General features: G+C 41.2%; 1 protein-coding gene across 1 annotated transcript; it reads left to right on the top strand.

The window, feature by feature from the left end:
• Positions 1-11,627: 11,627 nt before the first annotated feature.
• Positions 11,628-19,882, top strand: FAM8A1 (family with sequence similarity 8 member A1). The gene is made up of 5 exons (XM_016205276.2): positions 11,628-12,386; positions 13,566-13,686; positions 15,258-15,381; positions 16,302-16,441; positions 17,881-19,882. The coding sequence occupies exons 1-5, from the start codon at positions 11,672-11,674 to the stop codon at positions 18,023-18,025; spliced, it is 1,245 nt and encodes a 414-aa protein (XP_016060762.2). The 5' UTR covers positions 11,628-11,671; the 3' UTR covers positions 18,026-19,882.
• The last annotated feature ends 727 nt before the right edge of the window (positions 19,883-20,609 follow it).

The following is a 20,609-nucleotide window of genomic DNA, read 5'->3' as shown; positions in this document are numbered from 1 at the left end:
TGCTGAGCCATGCCTGGCCGGGCAAGGTTATAATATTTTTAATGTTGGTGGGTGCTACCAAATCAGCCTTCAAAAAGTTGTGCAGACTTACATTGCCACAAGCTGTATGAGTGAACCTAATGCTCCATACCTCATCAGCACTGGGTACCATCAGGTTTAGTAAGTTTTCCAGTCTGATAGGCAAAAACATGATATGGCCTATAAAATTGTACATAAAATTGATTGAGAATGCAGGGGAACCTATTATATAAAAAGGAGTTAAGTTATCGTGGTTGGTTAGTAAGAACAAAATGAGCCAGGGTATTAAATTTAGAAAGGAGTGTGCAGGTCAACAAAACCCTGTGACAAGAGAGAAAATGGAGAAGAAACCAGGAGAATTGTGAGATTCTTCATTCTTTTGACCACAAGACAGAGGGGGGCCAAGAACAGAGTGAAATTTGATGTTGAGTTGAAGTTTCAGTTAATATCCTGCATGTTGACAACTCCACATGGGCCTGGTAGTCCCATTTTATGATAATGATAACACAACGGGGGGAAATCATGCAAATAAAGTAAATAATCGTGGGGGGAGAGGAGGGAGTAGCATTTAGCCTTCTTGACTATATCTTGGAAGGAGTTCAGGAAGAAGTTTAGGAGAAGTGGTGCCACAGCCAAAGAAGAAATTCTAAGGAAAGAGTTTGAGGTAGGCATATAAAGGTTAAACTGACCTGAGTGCTTAGGGTTTGTGGCTTCTCCCTCTGGATTGGTTCCTTCCAGTGCTAATAAATAAAGGAGCAGCAGGAAGAGGCAAAGCAGTGTTTTTCACATTCATTTGTACCAACACTTTATATTTTATAAATATTTGTCCTTTGTCTTTCATAATAGCTTTTTGTTGCTGACTGGGTCAGAGCCAAACTCACCCTCCCTGCCCTGACCTTTCTGTGTATCCTAATGCTAACATTTGACCAGGGCTCCTACTTTTGGCCTCTTTTCCTCTTACGTCATAATCACTTCTTCATACACCCTACTTATTTCCAGCTTTTTATCTTATGTTATCCATATCTGAAAAGCTTTCACTTCACCCCCAAGTCTCATATTTTACAAGTAAAATCTAATCTTAATCTAGAAGAGTCTTTCCTTTTTCCGCAATTTCATAGACACTGTATGTATATGTATGTATAACTTGGGGCTAGTCAGCAGTCTTTCGTTCTTGTTAGTATAAAACGGAGAAGACTGGATCAATTATTTTTAAGGTCCTTGGGTTCTGAAGTTGGGTTTGGATCGTGTGGTGTTCTTAGCTTTGGAAACTCCTCCACCTACTGGTTGCCTCAAGTCAGTTGACTTTATAAAACAAGGTTTGCTGCTGTTTTATGAGTTCTCCTCATTTCTAAGAATAACATGGGCCTCTTGTAAATACTGATACATTTATAAATCACTTTTAATTCCCAAAATCAAAAATTCTGTTATAAATAAAATATATTCTTATAATATAAAATATTTAAAAACAGATAATAAATTTCTTAATGCTTTAGGACAACCACTGGAGGGCAGAAAAGCATCATATAGCAATTCACTCAATGTTTGGCAAAAGAAGGAAAAGATACCTTATTTTATGTGTATTTCTAAAAGTGCTAAAATTAAATTATTTTTAAATTTAATCTTTTATTTGGTACATTGGACAAAGTTTCAGAAGAAGCCTTTCATGGTGATTTTATCTTTTTTCACATTGTTTTCTACCAGTGTATCAAATCAGACAAACCTTTATTACAAAGTAGGCACTTTAAAGAGCAATTTGCCATCATGGGGTGACTTTGTCATTTGTTATTAGTAAGAATAGTTAAAATATGTTGATAAACTAAATCTGGCTAAAAATTAGAGAAATCAATACTAAAACAACAGATTCATGACTGCCCAAATTTCAGAAACTCTCTTTTCAGTTGTCCTAGCAAAACATGGATTCAAACATAGTTCAGAATAATTAGCTACTTCCCTAGCACCTTCTCTTCCAAAACAAACTCCTTGATGACAAGAATGCAATTATTATCCCTACTTCCTCACCTTCCATTCCCTCTTCAATCAGCCTTTCACCCTTCACCTCATGAAGGGTGAAAGGCGCAGGCAAAGCCATCAGTGGCCTCCTAATGGTGGAATTCAAGTAAGGTTCTTCAGTTGAAAGGATCATAAACCAGCAGGTGCTAACGCACACTTAGGAGGAATTTACTGGAAGGATATCACAGCCTCTGAAATTAAAGAAGTGTAGATAGCAAGAAATAATCAGTCTTACCAGGGTTCTCTGCTGGCATATTTATACTATCTCTGAATCACTTGGCTCAACTTACCAAGTTTCAGGTGAGCATGCCCAACTGGCTGAGCTTGGGTCACATGCCCACCCCATGGCTTGGAGAGGCCGAGCAGAAGGCCCTGAGAGTCCTTCCCCAACGGCACATATTGAGAGACGGGTTACTCAATAAGAGGAAATTGGGGTTATTTCCACAAGAGGGAGAAAGAGGTAGGTACCCAAAAAAGAAAAACGCCACCAGAGTTCTTGATTTCTTTATGGTTTTAACACTTTATAGTTTTCCCTTCTTACGGAAAATCTCTCCTCCCCTTCAGTCCTACTTTCCCTCTCATCTCAACATCCTTTCTAAGTCTTTTTCTCCCCTTCTTCCTCTGCTTCCCCCTACTTCTTCAGTAGTCCCTTGGCCCCTGTTCTTGGCTTTCTTTTCTTCTCATTTCATAGAGTTTTCCACCTGCTTGTCAAGGGCCACCTGTATGCTTATGACTCCTCAATCTGTATATTTATGATATAATATATTCAACAGCCAGTGTCCATTGGACACCTCATAGGCATCTTACTGCTCCTCCCTTCTACCATCTTGTGCTTCCTTCTGCCTTCTTTAATTTCTAAGAATGGCATCACAGTCCACTCATGCAGGCATCCAAGCCAAAGATAGTGTGATGTTTCTCTCTCCTTCTCTCTCTCTCTCTCCCCTCAAATCCATTCAGTCACCAAATTCTGCACACTGGGCTTCACTAATTTCACTTAAATGCCTCTTCTCCTTTACAACCCCATTGCTATGGCCTTGGTTCAGGTTCTCTTCATTTTACCTAGATTATAACCTTTCAACTGGAGTCCTTGTCTCCAAATTTACACCACTCCAATCCATCTCCCACATGGCTACCAGAGAGATATTTCTAAAAAACAAATCTGACCAGGTTTCTTTCTGACTAAAGCTCTTCAATAGCTTCTGTTGTCAACAGGATAGAGTCCAAACTCTTTTATAAGAGACAAAAGCCCTTCCTAATCCAGCGCCTCCCTACTTTTCCAAATTTATCTCTACTCGGTCCACCCCAGACCATATTGGCTTAGCTATTTTCATGAACTTTTCTCATGTTGCAGCCTGAAATAAGCTTCCTTCTGTGTCCTTATAATACATACTTTTAAGACACAGCTCAGCTCAAAGCCACCTCCTAAATAAAGTCCTTCCCAATTCACAACTTGGTCTCCTTGAAGGGCGAACTGACCACAGTCTCCTGTGGGCTCACACTTCGTCCTATATGTATTTACCTACCAATCTCTCCCATCTATTCTGTAGTCCCTCAACTACAAAAGACTTGGCTTAATTAACCTTTGTACTCCTAGTAGCCAGTGCTTAAAATGCTCAGTAAATGAGCATAGAAATAAATTTGTGACTACAGGAGGTGAAGAAAGTCTATATACTCACTTGAGCAGCTCAGGGAAAACAGCTACCAACACCTTTTCATTAGAACCAACTAGGCCTCTCCAGAGATGCAGTGCGAGCCAGTGGTTCTTTCTAGTCTGGTTGCACGGTAGAATTGCCTGAGGAGTTTTTAGAAAATACGATGATGGCTGAACTCTAACCAACACCAATTATATCAGAGTCTTTAGGGGTAGGGCCCAGACACGGGTGGTTTTTAAAGGCTCCTCAGAGGTTGTAGTGTGCAGCTGCTGGTGCATAGTACTCGTGACATAACTGCAGCCAGACTATGGGGTAATGAAGAGAATGTCCGGGTGGCAAAGAGCTTCTCCACCAAGGGAAGAGAGTTAACATCACTGGTCTCTGACCTGAGCACTGGTTTGTAGTCAATGAAGAGAAATGCTTTCAAGGGCAACACTAGATGGGACTATTTAAATAGTTTGTGATCCACCTCTAAGGAAGTTTGTTGAAAGTAAATGCTTGTAAAAAGCTATAAATTGTGATGTCAACCTTTCTCCTTCTCATGAAAAAATGCTGCAAGAGAGAACTTGTAAGCTTTTTAGTTCGCTGACAAGGCAAAAGAAGGAATGTGAAGAAATTTGGAATCCCAGTCTGTATTAGGATTCTTTTGGTTGTAACAGAAAAAAATGAGGAATTCGTTAACTTGGGCAACTCCAAAATTCCAGGAGATGGTTTCAGACATAGCAGGATCCAAGATAGAAACATGTCACAAGAGTACTTTCTTTCTCCATCTCAGTTTCACTTTTCTCTACATTGGTTTCACTTTTAGGGAAGGTTAATTCACGTGGCATAAAAAAATGGCCACCAGCAGCTATAGTTTCCTACCATCCTTGCACGTAGCTAGCAGTCTAGTGAACCATGAGTATCTCCTTCAGGTGTCTCAATGTAGCCCAATTCATATCACTTTTCCTATCCCTGAACCTGTGGCTAGGGGATGAACACTCTCATGTGTCTACTTTTAGGGATACAGGGGTAGAGTCAATCTTGTCTGAACCACATAGACTGAGAATGGAGAGAGAGATAGTTCTTGCAAGAAATGTTGAAAAGCAAAAAATCAATAATGCTTTTTTTGTGTGCTCAACTGGTACAGAATTTTGTGATTATTATCCTGTTATAGTTACCATTTCTTTGGTTAAAATCCAAAGAGTCAGGCTGTGGCTAATAAGAAAAAAATGACTTATTATAAGGATAACGTATCACTCACAAAATCAAGAGGAAAGGTGAATGCCTGGACCTTAAAGTGATCAGGAACCAGAGACAATCCAAGGATCCAGTCACAGAAACTCAAGCACAGTCTTTTTAGACTTATGGAGAGCCAACCACTTTCAGTCACCATTCAAGATTCATGTTCTAATGCGACCAAAAAAAAAACAAAACCAAAAAAAGCTTGTGTTGCTGAGACAGAGCCCAGATCCTGATGGCATTATCTGTTCCTTCTCTATGCAGCCATAGCTGAAGTTGGCCCCAATTTTCTTTTTTCTTCCTTCCTTCCTTTTCTGTTGCCATCAGAATAATATATATATAGGTTTTAAAAAAATAATACAGCCCAGCAGGGCATGGCTCAGCAGTTGAGCGTCCACCTAGGATCCAGGTGATCGGGGTTCAATTGCCGATCAGGGCACTTGCCCGGGTTGTGGGCTCGATCCCCAGCAGGGGGTGTGCAGGAGGCAGCCAATCAATGACTCGGTCATCACTGATGTTTCTCTCTCCCCCTCTCCTTTCTCTGAAATCAATATATATTTAAAATAATAATAATAATAATAATACAGTAGCCTTAGTCCGCGTGCTCAGTGGTTAGAGCATTAGCCAGCGCACTGAAGGGTCTTGGGTTTGATTCCTGGTCAAGGGCACGTACCTGGGTTCAATTCCCAGGCCCAGTGGGGGCACATGCAGGAGGTAACCAGTCGATGTGTCTCTTGAATAGATGTTTCTCTCTCTCTCTCTCTCTCTCCCTCTTTCTCTCTCTCTCCTCCTCCTCCTCCTCCTCCACCCTCTGTCCCTCCCTTCCACTCTGAGAAGCAATGGAAAAAAATATCCTCAGGTGAGGATTAACCAAAAACAAACAACCACACAAAATAAAAAATAATACAGTAAAACAAAAAATGACAATACCCTGCCCCACCTTCCCCGCTCCCAGCCCCCACCCTCCTCCCTTGGGCTTTTTTATCTTTTTGTTTTCCTGGTGTTTTTTTTTAACTGTTTCTTTCCCATCGCCCTCATTTCCATTTTCTGTTTAAGAGTCTGTGGGCTCCTGGGTGGTGGCTCCCACCCATCCAGAGCTCTGCGCAGTGGCAGGCTGAGCACTGCCTTCAGAGGCAACCGGGCACAGAGGGCGCCCACCCGCCTGGAGTCTGTGACCTCAGCTAGAGCAGCCGTAGCTGAGAGCCAGGGCAGTTCACTCAGCCTGAAACTCCTCCTGGGTCACAGCCTTTCAGCAGCGGCCTGCTCTTCTCAGCCTCTTCAGGGTCTCTATAGAAGCAGAGATCAGGCATGACCTCATGGGGGGGAAGGTCACAGGAGATGGTGCCAGCATGTGCAGAATCTCCCGGGCCAGCTTCCACCGTATCGGACCTGCCGAGTGAGCTCCCTTGTTGCCAGGGCTGGCAACGTCCACCTAGTGCAGAGGAGCACCCGTGTCCCACAGAGCAATGGTGCGCAGGCTAACACGAGACGCCTCTGTGAGAGGCTGGTGGTCAGCCCTCGGATCAGCAGCCACTGGAAGTCCCAGCTCCCAGAAAGCTGGAGTGAAGGGCCCAGCAATAGGAGTGGCTCTGGTGGCAGCAGCAGCTTCAGCACAGCTGTCTGGTCAGTATTCCTAGGGGAAATGACACTGACGTCAGCAGGGTTTTCAATGGCAACAATGGCAAACGCTGCCAGCAGAAGGTTCTCTTCAGATTTATAATGTAAAATCAAGGTTGGTGCCACCTAAGTGGGAGGCAGGAATTTGAGGACACCTTCCTCCTTCTTTTGCAGAACATCAAGGGCTCCGGACATTGTGAAATTTTCTGTTTAAGTTACAACAGGAACTCAGAACAGTGCAGTTTAGACCACTCTCTGGGTAGCACAGAAAGGCTTGCTTTTCCTATTAATGATTGCCTTTCTTTCAAAAAAAAAAAAAATGTTTGGGGGATGTAGAGGGCTTCTGTATATCTATGCAATTATTTTTTTGTCACATGCTCATCACTATTATTTTCCACATCTCAAACATATTTACACATTCCACTTTTGCTTTTGAAAATTCTTTCCATTAGCCTCTTATTTTTATGTTGTGGAATGTTTCAGGGGAGAGAGATAAGCGGCAAACCAAACTTTTTGTTCTTGGATCCCCAAATGGCAACATATAGAAGGTTTTCTCTGAGACCATTCAGTTTCTCAAAAGAAGAGTATTTCAATATCTAGCTTTGGAGGCATAGGTTTGGCTGATGGAATTTCAAGAACAAAGTTGTGTGTGTGTGGGGGGGTCAAGATGAGGAGTCACTATTTAGCATACAGACTTTTACTTAACCTGTTTCCTGTAAGCACTGTGCTTCACTTCCACTTTCCATATACCTCCAAGTTCCGAGCCTCTCCTCCTCAAGTCAATGGCCTTCTACCTTGCAAAACTACATGCGCCTTGTAGGTTTACAACTTTATTCCTTTATTTCTTTTCAATGGGTATTTTGGAAAGGAGATGAATACACCATGCTTTTCTAGACTATGTTTCTCAGACTCACTTAACTCATTAGATCTCTGCAGGATCTAATTGTTTTAGTCTTTTTTCCCCCAAAATGTGAAATCTAGTCATTTTACTAGAATACATCTTGTTGTTGTTTATTCTTAATGTTTTCAGATACACGGTGCGCTCTTTCAAAACATGGTTTCAAGTATATATACATATGTATATATAAATGTATGTATATATAAATGTATATACATATGTATATATAAATGTATGTGAATATATGTAACGAATATATATATTTCAGGAAAAGTTCTCTTGAATTATAATGTGTTGTATTTGTTCTGTTAGCTAGATTGATGTTCTTTATCAGAGACTGTTTATCCATATGTTGGATCTTCTTTGCCTATTTTCTTTTTTAAATATATCTTTATCAATTTCAGAGAGAGGAAGAGAGAAGGGGAGAAAGAGAGAGAAACATTAATGATGAGAGAGTCATCATTGATCGGCTGCCTCCTGCATGCCCCCAACTGGGAATCAAGCCTGCAACCCAGGAATTAAACCTCGATTTCCTGCATCCTAGGTCGATGCTCAACTGCTGAGCCATGCCCAGCTGGGCTTCTTTATTTTCAATATTTATCATTTCACTCAAATCATTTCTGTGTCTTTCTGTATTTCTTTTTGACTTAAGAAAAATCTCATTTTCAAATTCTAATTTTGTTTGGGCACTATGTATTGTGTTTGTTTACTCCCGTGTTCCTTCTAGTTTAGTATTTTTTCCTGAAATCATTTTTTCTTTTCTTTCTAATTATTTTCCAAATTGTTACTTCATTTCTGAATTTTTCTTATTCTGTTTTTCCTTTCATGTCCTCTATGATTTTCTTAAAATCTTTACAGCTTTGATAGGACTTTTTCAGTATTGACACTGTACAAGTTTTGCATTTGTAGTTTATATTTGTATTTGGGGTTTGTCTAGTTTTGTTGCAAATGTTGTTCCACGCATTTCTGGTTTCACTATATACTGTTTATGTGAGGATTCATGGAGATTCAAACCTCATGTACCACCACATTTCCAGAATCCATGTACATTTTGATTCATGAATACTCTCTTTCCACATCCCTGAGACTTTAACCCTTAGCTGAGTGTGATGGAAAGGGCCTAGGGTTGATCATGATATTGTTTGAATTTGCAGTGGTGCGTTATATCACAACCTCATTCAAGAGTGATAACTCAATTGGTTATAACATTCTAGGGTATCAATAGTTTCCCCTCCGTAATATGTATTTTCTGCTATCTTCAGCATATATTTTTATTTTTGCAAATTTGGCTTCCAGTCTAAATGCCATTTCTTTGTAGGTAGCTTATATTTTAACTGTTCTTATCAAATTTTTCTCTTTGCTTAAATTCATCACATTGCATGTTATTTTCTCAAGATTTGTGTTTCTTCAATCTAAAGAGTTATTTTTCTTCAGTTCTAGAAAGTTATTGGCCATTATTTTTTTGAACTTTGCCTCTCTTTTGAAATGCCTATTAAATGTAGAATCTCTTAACTTGTTGGTTACATAACGTAAAAAAATATATTTTTGCTTAAGCAAGTTAAAATTAGTTTTTTAATCTCTAAAACAGAAACACTCTTACTTTTCTCAAAGTCAGAGAAAGAAAAAAAGTCAGAGAAAGGAAAAAAGAAGTGACCCCTGAAATTATTGTTTGATTAACTGTAAGTACATATCTTTTAAACCTAAACTACTCCTGTAGTTTTTAATTATGCAAGTCAATAAATTCACTTATGATTTTCTTCATCAAACCAGTTGCAATTGGATTTCTGATGTGTAACCAATAGTCCTGATTAAATGTCTACTATGTGAGTGGCACTGTGCCAGCTACTATATAATCAGTGGTGTTCAAAACAAAGTCCATGTCTCCAATAAGCACAATATTTCACTCTCGTTTCATGCCATCTTCATTTCTTTGTTCCTGCTTCTCACTACCCAAACCTGGAATGCTTGTTTGTTTAAACATTACAGCTTCCTCACTGTTGATTTTTAAAACCGAATTTGTAAGGGTAACCTTTCTACCTATAGGCTACCTTGATCTTTCCCTTATTTTGGATTCATATTATACTCTTATTTTCTTAAATAGGTCTTCAAATGTTTCATCAAAGTCCTCCCCTTTTTAAAAAAAATTTTTTTAATTGATTTCAGAGATAGGAAGGGAGAGGGAGAGAGAGATAGAAACATCAATGATGAGAGAGTCATTGATTGGCTGCCTCCTGCACAACCCCCACTGGGGATCGAGCCCGAAACCAGGGCATCTGCCCTGATCAGGAATCAAGCCATAACCTCCTGGTTCCTAGGTCAACACTCAACCACTGAACCAAGCCAGCCAGGCGAAGTCCTTCCCTTTAACCAAATCATTAGCATTTTAAGGGCAAAAAGTTATACCTTGTACTTTTCTCTCTCCCAGAGCAAAGTTAATTAAGGATGCAACCTTATTAACAAGTACACACAAAGTACTCAGCCTCTGTAGGTCTTCTGTATGGTACATATGTGGTAGGTAGTTAAATAGACATGAGCAGAAGGTACAGAAAGCAGGCGGGGCCCGGCAGGTGCCTAGCAACAGGCAAAACTCAGAAAACAAGGACCTTGCCACCCAGGGCAGCCTTTCCTCCCCTACCATAGCACTGGAGATGTGGTTTAGACCCTGTGACCTCTCATATGCTGGCTATGAGCTTCAGACCCTTCCCTGACCTTTCCTCCCCTGGCATGTTGGTAGTCACGTGATAGACCCCCTTAGAGGAGAACAAGGGGCGGCAGAATAGCCTCATGGGGCCCTCCTGCAAGCCCTTGTGCGACTACTCTCTTAAGCATTAACCAGTAGGGATACCATCAGTTGTATTTTAGCTCCAGGCCCAGAGAAGCAGCAAAACAAGAAAAGGGGTGCCATGGCTGACCTCAGGACCAGCTGCACTGACTAATGATCCCCTGGTGCCGACCAATCAGGGGAGACCACCACGCAAAAAGAACACACCTGGGAAGCTGATGAATATTCTATTGATTTCCTCCCCAGGGCCGGCCCTAAAATCCCCACCCTGAAGAGCCCTCAGTGTGCGGAGGACCCCGCTGTGCTCCCACACCTTTCCGCTCTCCTTACTCCTGGGCCCACTGCCTTCACATTTCTCTCCCCTGAGCTCCAAGGCCCCTTCTTTTGCCTCTCTAGCTTGTTTCCTAAGCCCATTTCTTCTACAGCTCACTACTTCTACTTCTGTGACTTTCTAAATTAACCTTCTTTTATAGTCTGGGTCTTGGCTGTAAATTGGTTCTTAGCCAGAGCTCAAGTACACAGGTTGCTACACCAAGGTCTGACAGGACCCCCGCTCTACCACCCGGTGCCCTTCTCACCACCAACACACGTATCGCTACCGCGCAGTCAACTCAAGGACATAGGAAAGTGTATTAACATATAAATATACAAGGTGCTACATATACTTGGGAAGAAGGGGAACTCATGCCTGGACTGGAGTACTCAGAAAAGGCCCGCGAGCCCTGCGAGAGGAAGGGTCTTGCCTTCACCGAAAATAAAGGAAAAGGCACCCAAGGTGGAGACTCTGGGCCTCGGGAAAGGCGCGGTTTGGCTGGAGTAGCAGGCCTCTGGCCACAGCACGGGCACAGGTGAAAGGACAGGCCGAGCCCAGCTCTCAAACCAGCACAATACCGCCTCCCTTGTCTTACAAGGAAAGTCTCCGCAGCTGCGCCAGACTCACAAATGTCCCGGTTTAGTCTGGTAATTCCTTAAGGGGATCGGTCCTGTATCACCTGGAGTACAAGGAGCCCAAGGGCCAGTCGACTGGAAGGACTGCAAGCGGAAATAAGCAGCAAACCCTGTGCCCAGAAGGCCAAACTATGGAGGCGCCTAGCAGGAAAGGCGACGCGACCCGGGGCCCTCCAGGCAAGTCTCTGCCTGCGTCCACATCCCGTGGGACTATCCGGAGAGGCCTCCGACCCTGGACTTCATTAAACCTTACGAAGCGGGGGTCGGCGGGCGGCAACGGCCCGCGCCCAGCAACCTGCGCGCCCAGGGCTCGGGCAGCGCGGCGCCGCCCGCCGGCGCTCTCCCCTTCCCGCGCCGCTCGCCCCGCCCCCGGCCGGCCACGCCGCGAAGGGCGGGGTTTCCGCTTCCGGTGGCGGATTGTTGACGCCTGTGGCTGCTGCGGTGGCGACCGGGCAGTTGGGGAGGGGCCAGCAGGGAAGGGAGACGGCGCGGTGACAAGCCGCGGAGGGTGCTCTTGAGACGACGATGGCAGAGGGCCCGAAGGAGGCCCGAAGCCGCCCTCCGGGGCAGGGCGACGGCGGGGGGGACCACGAACTCGTTCCTTCCCTGAGGGGCCCTCCCTCCGCCGCCGCCCCACGCCCCCAGGACGGGCCGCAAGCCGAACCCCAGGCCCCGGGCCGGCCCCCAGCTGCAGGCCTCCCTCCCACTGCGGCGGCCGCGGAGGAGTCGGAGCGGCCGCGCGAGCCCCTGAAGCGCGAGGAGGCGGCGTCGGATCCCAGTGCGGGGCTTCGGGAGCCGGCGGGCTGCGAGGCGCCCGAGGCCGCGTCGCCGCGGGAGAAACCGGCGCGGCTGAGCGCTCGCGAGTACTCGCGGCAGGTGCACGAGTGGCTGTGGCAGTCCTACTGCGGCTACCTCACCTGGCACAGCTGCCTGGCCGCCTTCCCGGCCTACTGCAGCCCGCAGCTGCCCCCGCCGAGCTACCCCTCGGGCGGCGGCGCCGCCCCCCAGGCCGGGGCGCCGCCGCCCCTCCAGCTGGGCTATTACAGCCCCTTCTACTTCCTGAGCGCCGCGGCCGCGGGGCCCGGCCTGGGGGCGGCTCCCGGCGTCACCGCTCCTGCTGCAGTCGCGGGCCTGGGACCCCGGGCTCCCCACGTTCAGGGGTCCGTCCGGGCAGCCCCAGGAACGAGGGTAGGATCCGCCGCCCCTTCGCGAACCCCAAGCGACGCCGGGCGCCAGGCAGGTGAGGAGCGCGAGCTAGAGGTTGGGCGGAGCAGAAGGGTCTTCGGGAACTGCCTGCGGGGACGAGCAGGCTCGCTTTTCACGCGGGCAGCTGCTAGTGCTCCTCCGAATGGTGTTTCTCCCGGGCTTCAGCTGTCGTTTGCCCAGGCCTTAGGCTCCCGGAGTGGACGGAGAGGTTGCACAGTTTCTTCTTCCTTTAGACCTGGCACTCCGAATTGATTCCCTCACCCCTGGGACTAGTCGTTTCCGCGTGTAAAGAAATTTCTGCTCCTCAGATCTTCCTCTTGATTAACACGCTGTGGAGAATGAGGTTCAAAGCCTAATTCTCAGATGGCAAACCTACGTGGGGGCGGGGCGGGGGCGGGGGTTGACAGTAATGCTTGGAAATAACCCAGATGTGGATTTATTACATATTATCTATGTATTATAGAATGTGTAATATAGAATTAATCATTCTATATTACTTTATATTAGGTACAGTGGAATTACTTTATATCAGGTACAGGTGGATATAAAAGGAGATTGATGCAAATGGAGTTATGAACCTTTGACTGGGCCTAGCTAAATGATCTTTGTATTGTCTGTTTACTTCTGTATGGGAATTAGAATATTTTGCATTAGTTACACTTTTTAGTTTATCATTTAGTTGCTGTTTATTCAGCTACAGATCTATGGGACTAGAATTAGTTCCTGAATTTGATCCCATTCAGAATTTAGTATGACTGATTTATTACGTAGAAAGCAAGACTAAATGAACCGCAGGGATTTACTTTGTACTAATTGTCTATACTTAACCTTGGTTTTTACTAAGAAATACTTAATTTTGTGCCAGACCTGCAATCACCTGAATTCTCTTCATTTGAGTCCCTAGCGAAATGCATTGAGTACCTTAAATAATTAAATGTATCTGGGAAATTACTTTTTAAACATTGAGGTGAAAACAAACTTTAAACTATTCCTGAATAGTGGAGTAGTTAGTGTTGCTATATTTTAATAACATGTACTATTGGTGGAGTCAATGCCAATGATTGTAGCAAAGTTGTAAATATATTTTTTTTATTAGCAAGCTGTACCTTGACTTTACATTACCCATTTGTTTACCTAGCTTGGATTCCAAGCTGGGTAATGATTGTGAAATGATTGGTTTTCCTAACGTTTTGTGTGTGTTTTTAATTTACAGGCAGAGAGTATATTATTCCATCCTTGGCCCACAGATTTATGGCAGAGATGGTGGATTTCTTTATTCTCTTCTTTATAAAAGCAACGATTGTCTTAAGCATTATGCACCTCAGTGGAATAAAGTAAGTTAAGACTATTTGCAGAAAGGTTTATTAAAACCTATCGAGAGATCTCATTTTGTTAAATTCTATTTATGCCTGCACGTGACTATGGATAATCTGTTTGCCAGTGTCATGATTTCTTTATAGTTTTGTGAGATTTTATTTTGTTAGTTTTAAGAAATAACTACAAAAAAGAGAATAACACTGCAGAAAATAACTACAAAAAAGAGAATAGAATAACAAATCCTGCCAAATCCATAGGACTCTCACCCATCAAAAGTAGGTAAAAGGAGCCCCCAACCTTGGTTTGATTTGATTCAACTATTTTCTCAGGCAGAACTCATTTCCCTCTTACTAGGCATAAAGAGCTTTTGGAAGATGAACTATTAATAATCAGGTAGGTGGCATTTCCAAATAGGATTGCTTATATCAGGAAAGTCCCAAGTGAACTGCAAAGTGAGCCACTTGTTTGAATAATCCTCCTTTCACATTAATAATCATGGTAGTAATTATCACTCTCTAAGCACTCTGTGTATGCTAGGCATTGAGCTCACCTCTTTATATGGATTCTTAATCTTATCACCAGTATGAGCTGTTAATACCTCCATTTTATAGAGATTGAAATTTGGGTTTACAAGAAGTTAAGCCCAGAATTTACAAAGTTACAAAGGTAATAAGTGACAGAATCAAGATACAAACCCTTGGAGTCAAATTTCAGGGCTCTTGCCAGGAACCTGAGTTACTGTGACTCCTTCCTCTCTCTTTCTCTCCTACCCTCGCTCCTTTCTGTTGAACCTCCTGAATAGCCTTCAACCCAGACCATTTTTATCATCGTTTCTCCCTAGTCCAGTTATTGCCATGCCTTGCCTATATTATAGTAAGTCTCCTGTTTCCTGTTTTATCTCAATCCAGTCTGTGATATAAAACCAAAGAGATCATAAATTGATTCTGCTCCTTTCCTGCCTTAAAACCCTTCCTTCAGTAGTTCCTCACTGCCATCAGGATCAAGTCTTATCTTCATATGGTTTAACTTTAAGATGCCCTTATTTCCTAATCACTGTTACCTCTCATACTTAATATATGAGCCATACCAAACTGCTTATAGCTTCCATCACTTTCTTGCTCCAAGGTTTTCTCCCTTGTTAGTCTCTCTCTGAAACTTCTCCCTTATTAGTCTGGCTAACTTCATCCTTCAGATCTCAGCTTACATGTCATTTCTGGGAAGCTTCACAAGTTAAATGTACCTGGTACCTGGTGTGTGTTTCTATAGTACACATGGTTTTCTATCACAACTCTTCATCTCATTTTATTATCACTTACTGTTCTCCTTTCCCTGCTAGGCTAGAATCTCCATGAAAGTAGAGACCATGTTGAATTCATTCATTATATTCCCAGGGCTAGTACGGTGCCTGCTCGTAATAATGCTGCCTGTTTGTTAAATAAGCTAATGTTTTGTGAAACTAGATAGTTGGAAACAAAAAGATTAGTTTTGAATTTGAAATAAAGTTTATGACTAACACTAATGGGGGAAAAATCAATGCAACTGCTCTGATAACTAATTCTTTATAACCCGAAACTATTATTTTGTGTAGGGATATCTCTAAGTTTGCTATGCATTATATAATAGAAGAAATAGATGAAGACACATCAATGGAAGACTTGCAGAAAATGATGGTTGTGGCTCTAATATACAGATTACTAGTTTGTTTCTATGAGGTAAGCTGCTCAGCAAATATTAATATTTGTCTAATTTTAGATTATCAGCCCAAGACAAAAACAACTAATGGAAATTTAGTTATTCATGTATTCGTCATGTATTCGTCAAATGTCTATTTTTTCTAAATTTTCTAACATAAAACTTTTCAAGTTAAAAAAACAAAACTTTAAACATTGTCCCATGCACCGAAAGGTTGCCAGTTTGATTCCCCATCAGGGCACATAACCTAGGTTTTGGGTTCAGTCCCCAGTGGTGGGGGTGTGTATGGGAGGCAACCTGTCTGTGTTTCTCTCTACCTCTCCCCCTCCCTCTGCACCCCTCCTTTCCTTCCCCTCTTCCTAAAGTCAGTAAAACATATCGAGTGAGGATTAAAAAATAAATTGATAAATAAGAAAACATTCTAAGTGAAGACGTTTTATAATTTCTTTGTAATATATTTTAGTCTCATGGTCCAAAGATGTACTTGTAAATTGGTGTGGAACTGGAAATGTGTTTTTCCATAGAAACAACTGGCTCATAGAGAAATATGACAGTAGATCACTGGTAGTATTAAAGATGTTCTCTAATACCTTCAGAAATAAGCATTAAAAGGTTAACCTTTGAGTATTCTGTGAAATTCTTTCAACTTGAAATTTTTAAAGCATGAATAATAAGGCAGGAAAACTTACCTTTAAAATTGATGAAGTTGAACCCTGGCCAGTTAGCTCAGTTGGTTAGAGGGTCACCCCAATATACCAAGGTTGTGGGTTCAATCCCCAGTCAGGGCATAGACAGTAAACAACCAATGAATGCATGAATGAGTGGAACAAATTAATGTTTCTCCTCTCTCCCCTCCCTCCTCTTTCTCTGAAATCAGTTTTTTAAAAATGAAAATTGGCATGGTTGAGCTATTACTTTTGAATTATCCTTCTTTCCTTAGATAATTTGCATTTGGGGAGCAGGAGGAGCTACCCCAGGGAAGTTTCTGCTGGGGCTTCGAGTTGTGACATGTGATACATCAGTGCTTATTGCACCAAGTCGGGTTTTAGTGATTCCTTCCTCAAATGTTAGCATTACAACGTAAGTTCTTTTCTTAATCTACTATGTTCTTATGAAAATTTTAAATTTTGAATAATCAATATAGTTCATAAGTTATACCATTTAATATAGTATTTTTAGGATGTTGGTATTTTTTCTTCACGGCATACTATAATAAATGGGCTTACATTAAGTTTAAAACAAAGGTTGCGTGTTTTTTAGTTATATGATTGTAGACCCTTTTTCGGTATACATTTTCAAGAGAATCATTTTATGAATTGTAATTCACAAGAATGAAAGGGTGATTTGGGTATCGGTGCTATCTGTGTCAGTGCTCCAGGCCCTGACTTTTTTATTCTCTAGACCTGTGGCTATTGGGTCAGTTACTGATCTGCTCTCAGCTTACATTGGGCGTACCTGTCATCATCCCATCTTCAATAGGCAATGAGTTCCGGTAACTGTACGTGCATGCATCCTGCTTGTAATACTGTTAGCGTCTGCCTCTGGGGCAAGGTACAGATTAGTGATAATGGAAGTTGTGGAGGTGAGTAGGTGGTAATCATTTGAACAAAACAAGATACTGGTTGGAACTGCTGCTAGAATGATTCAGAGCTAGATTGTTAATATAAAGAAGTATGAACAAGAAATTCTAGAGGACTTGATTGTGCTGACATACTCAAAATTTCCTTACAATTTTTGTGCTCATAATAATCCTGGCTACTACTGTTAATGAATATCAATAATGGCTGTTTATTGAGCAACTCATAAGCTGTTAAAAACAGTGTGTATTAACTAATTAAATCCTAACAACCTTGTAAGCTAGGTACTATATGTACACTTACCTCTTTTACAGATGTGGAATACAACTTGTGATTCCTAGAACGTGGATCTGAAACCAACTAGTCTGGATCCAGAGCCCACTCTTAGCCACTGTGCCTTTCTATATAGCCTTTGAATGTGCTAAAAGGCAGAAATCTAACAGTAGGATAATTCTCCATCCTAAGCTATTGTTGAAAGCAAAGCTTTTTTAAATCTCAAGATCCCACAAAGAAAAGAGCTGGTAAAATATAGAGTAATTTTAAATACTAGTGCTTCATGGAAGGTAGAAAATGAGACTACAGTAAACACACTCAGTTTAGAAGATAGTAAAAACAGGAATGAGTGACTATAGAAAAGGTAAGTAATGGGAATAGTTTCCTTCTGGCAAAATACTAGAAAATACCATAAACTTTAGTTCATATTGTAAGATATATTACTGCTTTTCATGTGAAATTCCTAGTCTTTTATGTTGATGAAGTCTTTAGAACTAGCTGAGATGGTTTGATAATATACTTGAAAATAACTCAGATTTCAGAGGTAAAATTTCTCTCAACTATACTTGGAATGGTTTAAATACATATTTTGGACTCGATAGTATAATATTCATCTATATGTGGTATGTCTACAGTTTATATGATTTTTGCTTCATTTTTTATTTTTAGGTCCACTATACGAGCTTTGATCAAGAATTTTTCCATTGCTTCTTTTTTCCCTGCTTTCATCACACTGCTGTTTTTTCAGCATAATCGAACAGCCTATGACATTGTAGCAGGAACCATTGTGGTAAAAAGAAATGGGGTTAGATGATGCCCCCAAAAGTCCTGAATTCCATACTTTCTGGAATAATGACAAGACTCAATTATGTTTCAAGGCCATCAGTATTCCTGGGCTACGTTAATTGATGATTTAGAAATTAAAGCAGTTGCTCCAGTGTGATACAGGTGACTATGCTGAAAGTATTTTTACTTGAATGCCAAAGAATTTTTCAAGAAAAACCTGTTGAATTCAAGTGTTAAAATTTTAGATCAAAAAGAAGGCCAGTGGTTTCATAATCAACAATGGACAATATATACTAAGATCTAAGGCATCAGAATTTGCCGAAAACATTTTCAGCTTTGAAATCTCCAAATGAAACTTTAAAAATTTATTTTGGTTTATCCCAAAATGATGGAAAATGTCCAGTTGTGTTTTGTAAACACATTATTCCTCTTTTAGTTAACACTTCTTGGGGAAGGTGTTGTCTTTGCTTTTTGGGGGGAGTGGGAACACAAATTTGAAAATCCACTTATCTCCCATCCCAGGAGGTGGTGACCTAGCTGCAAGAAAAAGGGGCAAGAGAGGCAGGCCTAGCAGTTCCCTTACCTAAAGTTTTAAAACCTGTACTGCAGTTTACTATGGGACTGATGTAACTTTACAACTATTCTTAATGCTTCAACATGTATTTTGGGGCAAAGTTTTGCATGATGATGAAAAAGTATTGTCATATTGCTATATTAACACTGACTTTTAAAGAAAAGCTAAGTTAGTGATTGCTTTTAATGGGGGGGGCGGGATTTTCACTGTAAATCTAACTTAAAATTCATGTGCAAGTATTTTCAGTGCCCTAAATCAAACTATAAATATGTGGGGGGAAATTACTTCCATCAAACAGTTGCAATATTTACTGTAAAACAATATTCCCAGTATGTGTGCAGCATGAAGTATTAGTGCTTTTCAGTGTTCTGATTATAACTTCTCTATACACTCAGGATATTTACACACTAGTTTCCTTTTACATTTCATATAGTTCTATAACTTTTGAAACACCAAGTTAAATAATGAGTATTTCATGTTTAAATACTAATAACCTGTGAAATATTAGCAATTTTCCCATTATGGACTGTTCTGATATAAGGAAGAGTAGCATTTCCAGACTTTATCCTAAGTTCTTTGGTTCTGGGATCCAAAAGCTTGTAATTTGGGCCCGCCCTGGGTTATGTTTTGAGGGAAATGTTAAGCAAAGTATCACTTTGTGTATTGCCATTTTAATTTATTTTTCTGTTGAAGCAGAGTTGTGGAGTTTCAAGTGTGTGTGTGCTTTTGTTACACAACCCAGTTTGCTGTGTTGAGATACACCTAAACTAAAAGTTTTGTTTCTTAGGCATTTTCTAACTCTGATATTGTTTTCCAAAACAGAACAAAACACTAAACTGTGTTGGACAGTTCAAAATTAGATTGCTTAAAGGGTCAATCTAGGTTTAATTTTGGTCTTACTAGCAAATGGAAGACATGTCTACTATCACTGTATCAATTTTTAAAGTGGGCTTTTCTTTTATATTTAAAACTGTGAAAACATTCACATTTAATGGTTATAGAAACCATAACAGTATCCTTATTAATACCCTTTGTTGTAAAACTGCATAAACCATGTTTTTCAAAATAATTTTATATTAAACTCAACATCACAGAAAGCCTGTCAGTTAAGTGTATCATAGTATTAAAAAGATCATTTACTTGTAGCCTCTGGGAAGGCGTTATGGCCCTTCACAGTAAAAAATAAAACAAATTTTATTAGACTAGGAATTAGGAAATGTTACATAAACTTACCACTTTAGTGTATATACACTATTTTTGCCACTGATTGGGAATTCAAGTTGAAATGTCCTTCAGTTATGTAACTGTGGAATTTACCTTTACTGTATTACTTCCTCTCAGATATTGGATGGCTTACTATCTAGGCTATTTTTATTTAGTATAACAAAGCAAACAAGTAGTCCAGTTTAATTTGTTATACTTAAAACATTGTACATCTATGTGGGTGTATTTAAATCCACCTCAGGATTCAAGTTATACTATATAACTCTATATAGTATTATTTTGTCTGCTTTTACAAAAAAAAAAATCCAAGTCTGTTTCTATGTATGAATTCCACACTGGGGAAAAGAGATTTTGATTCCAAAATAATTGACAAAAGTGACAAAACAATGCGGGGAGGCAGGAGGAGCCATTTTTTCTCTGGGAGTTGTGAGGAGTGGAGAATCCCTCTTTCCAGTACTTCCTATTTCGTATATGTCATTTATACAAATGTGGATTTTCTGTGTCAGAGTATAATTCTCATGCTGAAGCTCTAGTCTGAAAAGGCAAAGTTGTCTTCACAGTACAAACATTATTCATCGCTTTTACAACATAAGCAAATAATGAAGCAAAACTTAGGCGCCAAGCTAAGTGAGAGTGCTATTTCGGTGAATATGCCCCATAGAAAACCATGGAACAGTTAACTTTAGCATCTAGGAAATCTCAGTACCTGTTACCAAAGGTAAGCTGAGTCCAGGTTCCCCTTGAGCAAGTCTCACTGCCACTCGCGGTGGGCCTACAGCAGGTGCGCGTGCGTGATGGCAGGCCTTGCTCTTAG

The sequence above is a fragment of the Miniopterus natalensis genome, chromosome 9 (genome assembly GCF_054644295.1).
Source record: "Miniopterus natalensis isolate mMinNat1 chromosome 9, mMinNat1.hap1, whole genome shotgun sequence".
Classification (NCBI taxonomy): domain Eukaryota; kingdom Metazoa; phylum Chordata; class Mammalia; order Chiroptera; family Miniopteridae; genus Miniopterus; species Miniopterus natalensis.
This window is presented reverse-complemented; position numbering and strand designations above follow the sequence as displayed.

Bases quoted from the DNA above. Each gene is read 5' to 3' on its own strand.
- FAM8A1 (XM_016205276.2), top strand. From the start codon at position 11,672: ATGGCAGAGGGCCCGAAGGAGGCCCGAAGCCGCCCTCCGGGGCAGGGC. The intron at 12,387-13,565 runs GTGAGGAGCGCG...TTTAATTTACAG, and splicing joins CGACGCCGGGCGCCAGGCAG to GCAGAGAGTATATTATTCCA. The intron at 15,382-16,301 runs GTAAGCTGCTCA...TTCTTTCCTTAG, and splicing joins TACTAGTTTGTTTCTATGAG to ATAATTTGCATTTGGGGAGC.